The 12052-nt window shown below is 32.2% G+C and overlaps 1 protein-coding gene across 1 annotated transcript; it reads left to right on the top strand.

Annotated features, from left to right (window-relative positions):
* Window positions 1-1236: 1236 nt before the first annotated feature.
* Window positions 1237-10945, top strand: LOC132747054 (uncharacterized). Its single transcript, XM_060736362.1, has 4 exons — window positions 1237-1996; window positions 2266-2424; window positions 6762-7037; window positions 10786-10945. The coding sequence occupies exons 1-4, from the start codon at window positions 1328-1330 to the stop codon at window positions 10822-10824; spliced, it is 1143 nt and encodes a 380-aa protein (XP_060592345.1). The 5' UTR covers window positions 1237-1327; the 3' UTR covers window positions 10825-10945.
* Window positions 10946-12052: the final 1107 nt, after the last annotated feature.

Here is a 12052-nt window from a genome sequence, read left to right as displayed (position 1 = left end):
GTCACAGCATGACCTTGCAGCAAAATCGTGTCTGGTCCATAACTTCATTATTTGAAGTTGAATTTTAAACCTATTTCACAGAATTGATCACAATATTCAGACGATCTGTCGCGCGCAACATTTGGGTCGCTCCTTTGAAGGTCATGGTCACAGCATGATTTTGCAGCAAAATCGTGTCGAGCCCATATCTTTGTTAATTGAAGTTGGATTATACAAGTATTTCACACAAATGATCACCATAATGAGACGACATGTCGCGCTCAACATTTGGGTCGCTACCCTGAAGGTCAATGTCACAGCATGACATTGCAGCAAAATCGTGTCCGGCCCATAACTTAGTTATTTGAAGTCGGATTTTAAAACTATATCACAGAAATGATCACCATATTGAGATGACGTGTCAGACGCAACATTTGGGTTGCTACCTTGAAGGTCAAGGTCACAGCATGACCTTGCAGCAAAATCGTCCCATAACTTCGTTATTTGAAGTCGGATTTGAAAAAATATTTCACAGGAATGATCACAATATTGAGGCAATGAGTGGCGCGAAACATCTGTGTTGCTGCTTGTGGGTCAAGGTCACAGCATGACCTTGCAGCAAAATCGTATCCAGCCCATATCTTCGTTTTTAGAAGTAGGATTTTACAACTATTTCACAGTAATGATCACCATATTGTGACAATGTGTCGCGCGCAACATTTGGGTTGTTTTTACACTTTGAACATTGTTTGTGACATAACTCTGACACTACAAGAGGTATACCTTCCTGTGTCCAAAACCTATTCGGGGAGCATCACCCGGTTCAACCGGCTCTTGTTTTCCCTAGGTCAAAAGTCATTCATAATAACCTACCTGATCACATGAATTATTGGCTGCCGATATGGGGCAAAAATATCTTACACACATATCTTGTTTTTGAAGTATAACAATTAACACTGCAATGCATTTTAAGTGTATGACTGTAATTGTATGTATACAATTGTATGTTGCATGAAATGAATATCTCGTCAACTATATGTGCATTATACTGTAGATTGAAGCGTTAACCCAACGAATCACATATTTATTATCAATTTATTGTCATCTGCCCAATGGTTTGCTATGCTATGCTTTGCTATGCCGTGCTGTGCTATACTGTGCTATGCTGTGAAAAAGAGTTATATCACACTTGAAAGTCCCTTGGTTACCTTCAAACCAAAGATGACCTAAGATGAAAAATAAATTGGAACAAAATGATTGAAAAAATGAGGTTTTATTTCTCTAAGCATATTTAACAAGCATAAAAGTAAATAAATAGATATTTGAGTTTTAATTTGTATACAATGACATGATTAAAATGTCCATCATATTACATTACAAAGATATTGTCAAATTTATAAATATGTTTTCATTCAGACTGAGCTGTTTCGAAAATGCTATAATGGGAAGTGAGGAACTGGATAAAGATCTGTTTACGAATTGGGTGCGAGGCGCAAAAGGACTAGAATACTTACAGGAAGGTCTTCAAGAATTTGTTGGAGAAAAAGTACTGCAATGCCGTGATAATACCCTTCAAAACATAAAATCAACATTGCCATCTGGATCACCACAACAATGCAACCAGTGTACAGAAAATAATCTTTCTCCAGAACATTTCAACTCTACGAAGGCATGTAACAGATGGACATGTAGCCAAAAGACCTCGAACAACTGTTTTGGAAGCAAACCAGTCGGACGTAGGAAATGTCCTGCAAATGGCATTTGCAGTAAATTTTACGACGCAATTATAGATGAGCATGCATTTAAAGACCCTTTATGGAAGAACACAAACCCAAGTACGTGGTGTTCGGATCCTCATGGGTGGAGTTATGCAAAATGTTTCCAAACAACTAAAGGTCCAGGGACATCAGCTCAAGATACAGATGCCGCTGGTCTGCTGAGCATCATTATAAACAACAAGTCAATACAAAACTTTGTGACAGGAATTAATCCACATACCAAGAGTTCGTTTCATACGGTATGTACAGGAAACGGTTTAGTGATTTATAAATGATGTTTATATTCATCAATATACTAAATTAATAACTGAATAGATCTAGACTTACTTGTTAAAAAATTAATTTTGCCATTTTTATTTTTTTCTGCTCAAGGTTAAGGAATACTTGTTTTAATGATTTGTTATAGATTTTGATATACATGTTATACATAAGAATAAAAAAGTAGTGGGAATTAGTTGTTATGATTTCCTCTTCTTAACAAATGTATATATTTTAAAAATTATTTCAGGCGCGAGACATCCGAAATGAAATCTTACATAGCTCAAAGCTTGAAATCGACGAAACAACTGTGTGTTCCTATTTGGACGCATTTATTGTTGTTCTTCAAGATCCAAAGTGTCTGATTAATGAAGAGGCGTCAAAGGAAGCAGTTCATAAACTAACACAGGTAATCACTTATATATTACAATATGAGTGTGACTTATTAATGTAATATATGAGTATCTGCTTTCAAGACTAGTGCTCGTTGACCTTTTAAAAGGTTGACATCCGACTGTCTTTTAGCTTATTTTGTATATTAATTTTAATTTTAAATGAGGACTGAATTGCAAAAGATAAGGGAAACATTACATACATAAAATTAAGTTTATGTCAATAAATGATTACTTTTTTATACTCGATACTTGGTGTTACATGTAAATCTGTTTCAATATGATCGAACATTTTAATACAAACTTGTTAATGAAGGAACAAAAAAGCAAGTTATAAAGAAATCATAATGATGGGTAAAGGTCACTGTTGCTAAAAATAGAAAAAATGCAAAAAAAGGTCTCCGGCTGATAACAATAGTTAGGACTGAGACATCATTATTAAACAAAGAACATAGCTTTTTATTTAGAATACGACTAGTAAATGTTTGCTATTTGGCTATGTGTGGTCAAGGGCACTGTTACTAAAAACAGAAACAAAATGTTTCTGCATGATAACTTTTAATGAGATATTGTAATAAAAAACTAATTGTATAGCTAGCAGTTTGTGTATTTATAAGATACTATGGACTATCGAAGTTGAATTATATTTGGAAGCATATAATTTTGTACCATTCATCCTATCGTCCGCCCCGCTGTCCGAATATTGTCCGGTCCATAACTTTGTCATTTATGGATAGTATTAAAATAACTTTTTATAAATGTGTAGCATATCGGAACAATGTGTCACATGGATCCGAAACTTATAGATCAATGTCGCACTCTATTTTCAAACGAAATATTACATAAAATGCAATAAATTTCGTGTTGTGTCAACATAGTTGGTGGATAGATTTAACATTTATTATGCAAATGTGTTGGATATGTTGGACATAGTAATGACGACTTGTCGCGCGCAAGAATTGGGTCCTTACATCAAAGATCAAAGTTACACATGTAGATCAAAAGTAAAGATATAAGTTTTTGTAAAAGTGATGTTCATTTCCGGTCAATAATTGTGTCATTCCTGGATGGATTTACCAATTATGATGAAGAAATATGTTGATTATATTGCCAGCGTGTCACGAGCATGTATCAGCTCCCTATCACAAAGGTCAAGGTCAAACTTGTATTCCGAAGTCATTATACATATTGATGAGATGATGATGATCTGCACATATAATGTTAAAAAAACAAGGTCACACATGTATGTCAAACTTGACGATTGTAAAAAGACCTTAAAGGTCACACATGTATGTAAAACTTGACGATTGTAAATAGACCTTTTATGCACAGCTTTGTCATTCAGGTTTGGACTTTAAAGCAACACGCCTTCAGATACATGCTAATTTGCATGACAACTTTGAAAATGTATTTGAATGTGTAATATTGTGAAGTAAACGAAAGAAAGTAACTTACACATTGTTAAAGGAACTCATAGACCACGTAAATTACCCAAAAAGTGGTCGAATTATGCATAAATAGCCAAAAGTGCGTTTGTAACGCAATAGAAATATAGTTCTAAATACTGAAAAAATCAGACATTAATCGCACTTAATATGTAAAATTTTACTTGAATCTTGAAACTTTTACTTTTCCTTATATCTCTGTACATTTTTTCTCAAGTTTGATCTTATTGAAATACTTTGACACATCTGGAGGCATGTAGCTTTAAAATAATTATGCATAAATATGCTGCTTATTAAAATGATAATGATGATATGTGATGATAAAATTTGGCTAAGCATCCCAAAGGTTAAGTTCATTTCCTGCATGTAAAACTTAACCAAGAAAAAGAGACTTTTTATGCTCACCCGAAACTTAGTAGGTAGATAGATCTTATTGAGTAGGTATACAGTGCACAAGAACCGTTACTCTGTCTTGCCTTATTTTTGAATCATTGCCCGTTGTTTAGTCTTATTACTTTGGGTAGTCTATTATCAAGTTTACTCATATTTATTTGACTGCTCCCTTTTAGGGGCTGCTTAAGCTTAAAATAGAAATACCTTTTAACATCTATTTCTACAGAACTAATACAGAACTAATACAGAACTTACTTTGTCTGTAGCATTCTTAGGTAATTCTTAGGTAATATTTATTCAAGTTTGCTCATATTAATTTGATTGATCCCCTTTAGGGGTCTCCAGAGCTAAAATAGAAAAAAAAAACTTTAAACATCTTCTTCTACAGAACTAATTGATGGATGATCACCACACTTTGTCTGTAGGATTCGTGGGTAGTCTTTTATCATATTTGATCATATTAATTTGATTGCCCCTTTTAGGGGCAACTAAAGCTAAAAATAGAAAAAAATCATTAAAACACCCATTTCTACAGAACTAATTGATTGATGTTCACCAAACTTTGTCTGTAGCATTGTTGGGTAATTTTTTATCAAGTTTGCTCATATTAATTTGATTGGTTTCTTTTATGGGCCGGTAAAGCTAAAAATAGAAAACCCTTTAAACATCTTCTTCTATAGAACTAATTGATGAATGATCACCAAACTTTGTCTGTAGCATTCTTAGGTACTTTGTTATCAAATTTGCTCATATTTATTCGATAAGCGCCTTTTACGGGCAACTAAAGCTAAAAATAGAAAAACCTTTGAACGCCTTTTCCTACTGAAATAATTGATACATGATCACGAAACTTTGTAGCATTCTAAGGAAGTTTTTTTTTTATCAAATTTGCTCATATTAATTTGATTGACCCCGTTTAAAATTAAGCTTATATGCCCCAGGTCATGGCATTTCTTCAAAGTATTGTGTAAAGATATTCTATGCTCAAATTTAATATTAGAAAATATTGACAATGTATAATTTTCAACACTTAAAAGCATTTGTTTCTGGTGAGAGACTCAGGGCTATCATGGCCCTCTTTTTTAATTTTCTGGAGCTATTTTTCAAAGTGTCAAGAGTATATATATATATATACATATAGATAAAATAATAATGTTTAACAAACTCTATGTATATTCGGAAGAGCTTTCAGTGCTTTCTTCACATATCTTCAGCCGAAACTTTAATAAACAATAAACATATAAACAAATGACGTAATGCGGGAACGTTAAATGATAACGTATTTCCCGGCAAACACAATATGGTTATTTATACTGTAAAATTATAATATAATGGACATTAAGCATAATCCGTACAGTACATTAATATGACATTTATTAAAGGGAGGTAATAAAATTCACAAGTTAATGATTTTATAATAATAATAAAAAAGTTTTTATTTAAAGAGGCTACACAGTTGCAACAAAGGCAATCTATCCTGTGGGCCTCATAAAATGTACATATTTACAATCATATAGTTGTGAATAACATGAAATATTTTTCAGAAACATTAACATAATTATTTTGATATTGCAATAGAAAATGACAATTATATAATAATATAAAGTGCACAAAAAAATATACAGTGAAACAAGGCATAACAAAATTACAAATAAACCTTTGAAAATACAATATAATAATATTTCAACAAGAGCAGTGTTTTTCTTACAATTTTATATTTCATTTGTCTTTTTCCAATTTTCTATGTATTTATGTTTGAAGTTTTGAAGTAATTGTGCAGAGCGTATGCTGATTGGTATTTCATTCCAGATTTTTGACCCTGAATAGTTAAAACTTTTTCTGAAAAATTCTACTTTTAAATTGTATGGTTATTAACAATTTTTACTGAATAAGTATTGGTTAATAAACGAACAATTGGACTGAATAAGATCGCAAACGTTTCTTTCATAATTAAAAATGAAGAGATTGTAATAAATATGATGTACTTATATATAAATACCTTGTTTAACATTTATTACCATTGAGCATTTAGCTGTGATTTTAATAATTTGATTATAAGATTTTCTTTTTCTTCTCTGAAATTGTCACTTTCGTTTAATATTTTATATAGAGGGAAAATGTTAAATTTACCTCCTGAACATTTATGTAAACATATATATGCTCATTCATCATAAATTAAGCTGGCAATTGTTGTTCAATGTCAGTTAGAAAGAAAATGTTCTGAACCCTTTCCGGAAAATACAGTTTTTGCAGCATAATATAACACAAAATATATTTCATGTAACTTCTATAGTAAAAGACAGTGGCATTACATTCAGTGATTAATCTTTATTGAAATATTTTATCCATTTTTAGACGAAACCAGTAATTTAGATTATTTACTTTATTTGTGATAGTTCGATTCAACTAGACACATCAAACTAATTGTGCTGTAAGCAAATAGTTGTTAATTAAATTTAACTAATAGCAAATAGTTGTTAAGTATATTTCACTAACATACGCCTTTCGCATTTCAGTTAAAAAACAACACAATTCACATAAGCCAGGGAGACATGGTGTCACTCCTTGAGAATAGAAGTAAGGCGTTAACTGAACTTGACGAAAAAACAGCAGATGCATTGCGTAAACTTGATGAGAAAACAGCAGAATCATTGCGTAAAATAAACACAGCCGGGAAACAAGTAAAACGGAAGATTAATGATGGTAAATTTGAAATTGCAAAATCTGTGAAAAGGGCTAAAAGCAGTATAATCAGAGCAACAAGAATAGCTTCCTCTGCTGTTCACACCAAGGTTCGTTTTCAACACTATATATTAAAGGGAGACACAGGAAAATTTTTAATTTCTTAGTTTTGAATTTTGCATTAATTATTCTGTAAATGCCCTTAAAATGAATACATTAGACGGTCAAAGGAACAAAACTTTTCTCCATATAAAGAATAAAATGGTGGTTTTCTAACTTGGCCTGTGTAGTTATGTCACAGTGAACTCTGGAAAGAACATGTCAAATGAATGACTTTGACTTGTTCAAATCATACAATATCCACACTATCTGTTATAGTAATTTCAAGGGTTTGTTCAAGTCAAATGACTTGTTTTAAAACTATTCGGTGATTCTTTTTTGCGTCTAAATTTTGTTCAACATATTTAGATATATTTATGTTTCAAACCCAAAAGATATTTATAAAATTTAAACATTTTTTTTTTAATTTAAACATAAATTCATGTTCGGACTTTAAGAAATGTCATTTTAGCGTGATTTGATAACATGAGATCATTTTAATAAATTTTGTCATTTTTACCTGAATATCCCTTTAATTTATTTAACTTATTCAATCAAGAACATTGTCTTTAAATGCCCTTAAAATGAATACATTAGACGGTCATAGGAACAAAACTATTCTCCATATAAAGAATAAAATGGTGGTTTTCTTAGTTGAATAGTTAGACTTTTAATTGTTGTCTTTTTTGGGTTGTTTGGTTGGGGCTTTTTGTTTCCACCAAACCCCAAAGAGTAGGGTAATAGCCTATTTACAGCCTATGGTGGGGAGACCTCAGTCCCCTTCATGCTTATTCGGGCACGAGTGGGCACCTGACTGAGTAAAACCCTTGTCGTTCCGATAGATAGCTTGACACCTTCCTCAAATGAAAGAATGCAAAGCCTCTAGTGGGATTCCAACGTCAAGGGTGATTGGCAAGCATTTTTAGTCAACGACCTTTAAAACCGGCCATCCTTCATTGTTTTCTAACTTCATATAGAAGTACCGATGTAAACTATCTGAAGGCGAAATATCTAGTTTTTTTAATCTTATAATATATATGCGAACTAGATTCACAACTCATTTTGGGGCTTTTACAAAAAATATCATTTTATAAAATCTTGGCATTGATTAATGGCTACGCAACTATGATGGAAATACGGCGTATAGACATCGCCGTTTATCTTCGTTGTCGCCGTTTCTAAGAAACGGACAGTTGTCAATGTAAACAAATAAATGTCATTCAGTTTAACCCTCAAATTAACTTACAAAACAAGATAACACAAAATGAATATGAGAAAATATTGTTTAAATTTATTGATGTTTACATTGATAAATGCTCTTTATATATCTTTAAGAGAATAATTTTAAGTGCCTGATAGTCTTTTATAAACTTGTGAGCTTGAAAAGAAAAACGATTCTGATGTCAACCGTCAATCTAAATAATTCTGGGAATTTCTGAGGGTCATGTTTTGTCTTGGGTAGAATAATTAAATGTGTTTTACTTTCTTGAGTTAATAAATCTCCACTGTTAAGCTTCGTTAAATCAATTAAAATGCGAATTTTTGAACGGTTCTTAGCATTTGAATTTCCATAGTTAGCCCCGGAAAAATAAAACACATTCGTAATATAACATGTAGAATTGGATAAATACCGTCCAAGCACAGGAATTTAATGACCATGAATGTGTTTTGTATTTAATATACATCATGAATCTTAAAAAAAAAGTATGCGATAATAGCGTCAAAGCACGTTTATTTCGTGTTATAAAGTCTGCAGAGTCCCTCGGAACTGTTGGAGCCCTTGCCCTACCGGGCTCTGGCACCAACCGTTCCTCGGGAGTCTGCAGACGTTATAACACGAAAAAACGTGCGTTAACCTTATATAATGTTTCAGAACACAAGTCAATGTCTTGTGACAAGACCATCTTCGGCCAAAATGACATCACATACAATGTATATTAATTCTGTATTGGCCAACTGGGCAATACTGCTTGAGAAATATAGCAGCTCAGGGCATTGTAGTTTCGGAAAAGAACTTAAATAGTTAAATGACCCCAAAATAACGGACGTGACGTCAAATACTTTGTAAGTTATTCTGATAAGACAACAGTCGAAACTAGTGAAGATTAAAGAAATATGTGTTGTTTTGGTGTATTTTAACTGATTTCCCCAAATAGAGACAAATTTTAACTTTGGGGTTATTTTTAATCGTTTTAACATCTGTACATGCCTTGAAGCTGATGATACATGCACAATATATTAGTTCGGGGCTTTGTAGTTTCCGAGAAGATGTTTTAAAGTTTTTTTACTTTGCAACTCTATGCATACTAAGTGACTCCCATGGCCGACCAATTTTTCACCAAAGGAACATGAATTATTATATAGAGGTCGAGTAGGTTATGCGGCATGCCAACTACCTAAGCACTGGTCATTAAAGTTACACAAAAGGAGACACAAATGTGTTTTCCGTTAAAAGTATATATAATCTAAATAACAAAGCGGTGGGTCCAAATGGAGACCTAGGGCGTGATTAATATAACTTATTTAGAAGACCACAATGTGATGCTTTATGCACATGTCGTAGCTCTTGGCTGTAGTTTAAGGGGAAATGTTAACATTTTCAAACATGATGAACAAGATCAACAAGGCTTAATTAATAATACACGTACAAGAATTGTTTAATATACGAGTCTACGTATGGTAATTGACCCAGAGGACAGGGTCAAAACGGCATGACTTAAATAATTCCGTAGAGATTTAACAGGCTGTGCTACATGCCTGAATATTTAGGTTCTTGGCATTGTTGTTTCTGCAAAGAAAGCTTATACATGTATGTATTTTCGTATAGAAGTCTATATAAATAAGTTGATGAAGGAGCGGAATATCATTTGCCATCAAAGTTATGGCTTACATAACGTTTAAATAGAGGATCATTCCGGCACATTATCTTTATCTTGCTATTTCTATATTATTAACAGAAGCTCGCTTAAATACATTTTCTCGCTACCGGATATCTTACCTTATATCTTCTTCATTCCGATATCAACCATGCATTCTGTATTTATTGCTGAGCATTCTAGTTTCTAAAAAGGAATTTTTGAAAAAGACTTTCTATTACAATTTTATGTAAAATAAGTGACCCCCAGGGCAGGGCCATTCTTAACCAAAATGGCATGACTTACACAGCTGTGTTGTAAAGGTCTACTAGGCAATGCTACATTACAAATATCTAAGATTTTGGCAACGCAGTTCTCTATACTTGAAGTTTTAAATGTATTTTATTTTCTTTAATAAGTTTATATACACTAAGTACCCCAATTAAGACCAAACATAATGATTTATATCACTATTGGCATTGTAGTTACCAAAAGGAAGTTTTTAAGACTTTATTGATATACACGTCTATGTAAACGACCTCTAAGACGGGCAATTTAGATATACATTCTGTAGAAGTCACGAACATTGCTGTGTTACTAAAGAAGACACACGTGTATTTTTCAATGTATGTCTATATAAACTAAGTGACCTTAAAGGGGCCATAGGCTGGACCAAGCTTGGCCCAAGGGACATACTTTATACTTTAATTTTATAACTTTTGTAAAGGACCACAAGGAAGAGCTACAGGCAAACTATCTAATCTTTTTAGATTATTGTCATTGTATGAGAGGAAATTTAGATTTCATTTTTATGTTATTTTTAAAGATTTTGTGACCTTATTCAAACATATTACAAAAACAACTTTCCTTAATATAATAATTTTATCTGTTTTTATTTTTACAGAGGTTGCAAAGCCGAAAGATGAAAGTTCAAGGTAAATAAATTCATCTTTTATGATTTTAAATAATAACTTGATGTTTTCTTCTTAAGTTATATCTATTAAGATAATGAGATATAAAAGTTACTTTAATGGTTATGGCTATCACGTACTATGCTGGTACTAACAGAACTGTCAACAATTTAGCTGAGTTTGAGTATAAGGTAAAAAGGAAACATCATTATTTGTATGTTGATCAGAAGCCTGTCTAAATAGTAAAATAATACGTTACATTGTCAAGCTAGCTGAAACTGAGTGAGGTTTTATATAACAACTAGAGTCTAAAAACTCTTATTTTTATTAAAAGAGAACAATAAATATCTTAACAAATTGATAATTGCCCAAAATCAAGTTCATGAATCATAGATTTAGAAAATTGTCAAAATCGATGTACTGCTGAATTAGTTTAAAAGAATACAAACATAGAATATTAAAAGTTATATTCATTAATTATTGCAAAGTATTTTGTTTAAACATCCGCCAGAGAAAATACAAATTTATTATTCAAATATAAACTATCCTACTCTGTTATGATAAATTAAGATTTTAAAGCGGGCGCCGAGATGTCCTTTCCGAAATCAAAAAAAAATCCTTTTCTTTTACACATATGTGCAATCTTTAATAAGGCATTGTTCAGATATACTTGAAGCTTATGGTCTTAAATTCATATAAGTGTGGTTTTAAAGACGGTTCTAGGGGCGTAAGGGATGTTGCATTTATTCATTATCTCTCATGTACATACTCATTCAAACCGAGCCTCCAATTTTCATGTACTTTTGTTGTGATTAATGCTTCCGAGGGATCACTTTGCTTCCAGATTTTTATACTTCACAACAGCAGGTATCAAGTGCTGTGTGGCAGCTGTAAAAAGTTGCCCCGTTCTTCACTTTAGTATTATAATATTTTTCTGGTCCTTCGGGATCATTGATGCCAGCATTATTAAGTGTTGAGAATTGAGTACCGCTCAAGCCGGTGCTAGAGGGCATGTTGGATGTTGCACTTATTTATTATCTCTCAAGTACAGACTCAATCAAACCGAGTCTGCAATTTCCATGTAAATAATGCTTTCGAGTAATCACTTTGTTTCCAGATTTCAGATAAAAAACTTTGAAACAAAAAATTTAATAGTTCTAGTTAAGTATTTTTTTTATTTTTATTTGATAAAATAGTTATAAAAATTGATCAAGAAATAAAAAAAATAAGTAGGGGCAACGTTTTTTTTACTGAATTTCG

Source organism: Ruditapes philippinarum, unplaced genomic scaffold (assembly GCF_026571515.1).
Source record: "Ruditapes philippinarum isolate M1 unplaced genomic scaffold, ASM2657151v2 ctg896_1_1_1_1, whole genome shotgun sequence".
Lineage (NCBI taxonomy): Eukaryota > Metazoa > Mollusca > Bivalvia > Venerida > Veneridae > Ruditapes > Ruditapes philippinarum.
Note: the sequence above shows the minus strand (reverse complement) of the source record. Positions and strands in the feature narration are given on the sequence as shown.

Bases quoted from the DNA above. Each gene is read 5' to 3' on its own strand.
- LOC132747054 (XM_060736362.1), top strand. From the start codon at position 1,328: ATGATTAAAATGTCCATCATATTACATTACAAAGATATTGTCAAATTT. The intron at 2,425-6,761 runs GTAATCACTTAT...TTCGCATTTCAG, and splicing joins CAGTTCATAAACTAACACAG to TTAAAAAACAACACAATTCA. The intron at 7,038-10,785 runs GTTCGTTTTCAA...TTATTTTTACAG, and splicing joins CCTCTGCTGTTCACACCAAG to AGGTTGCAAAGCCGAAAGAT.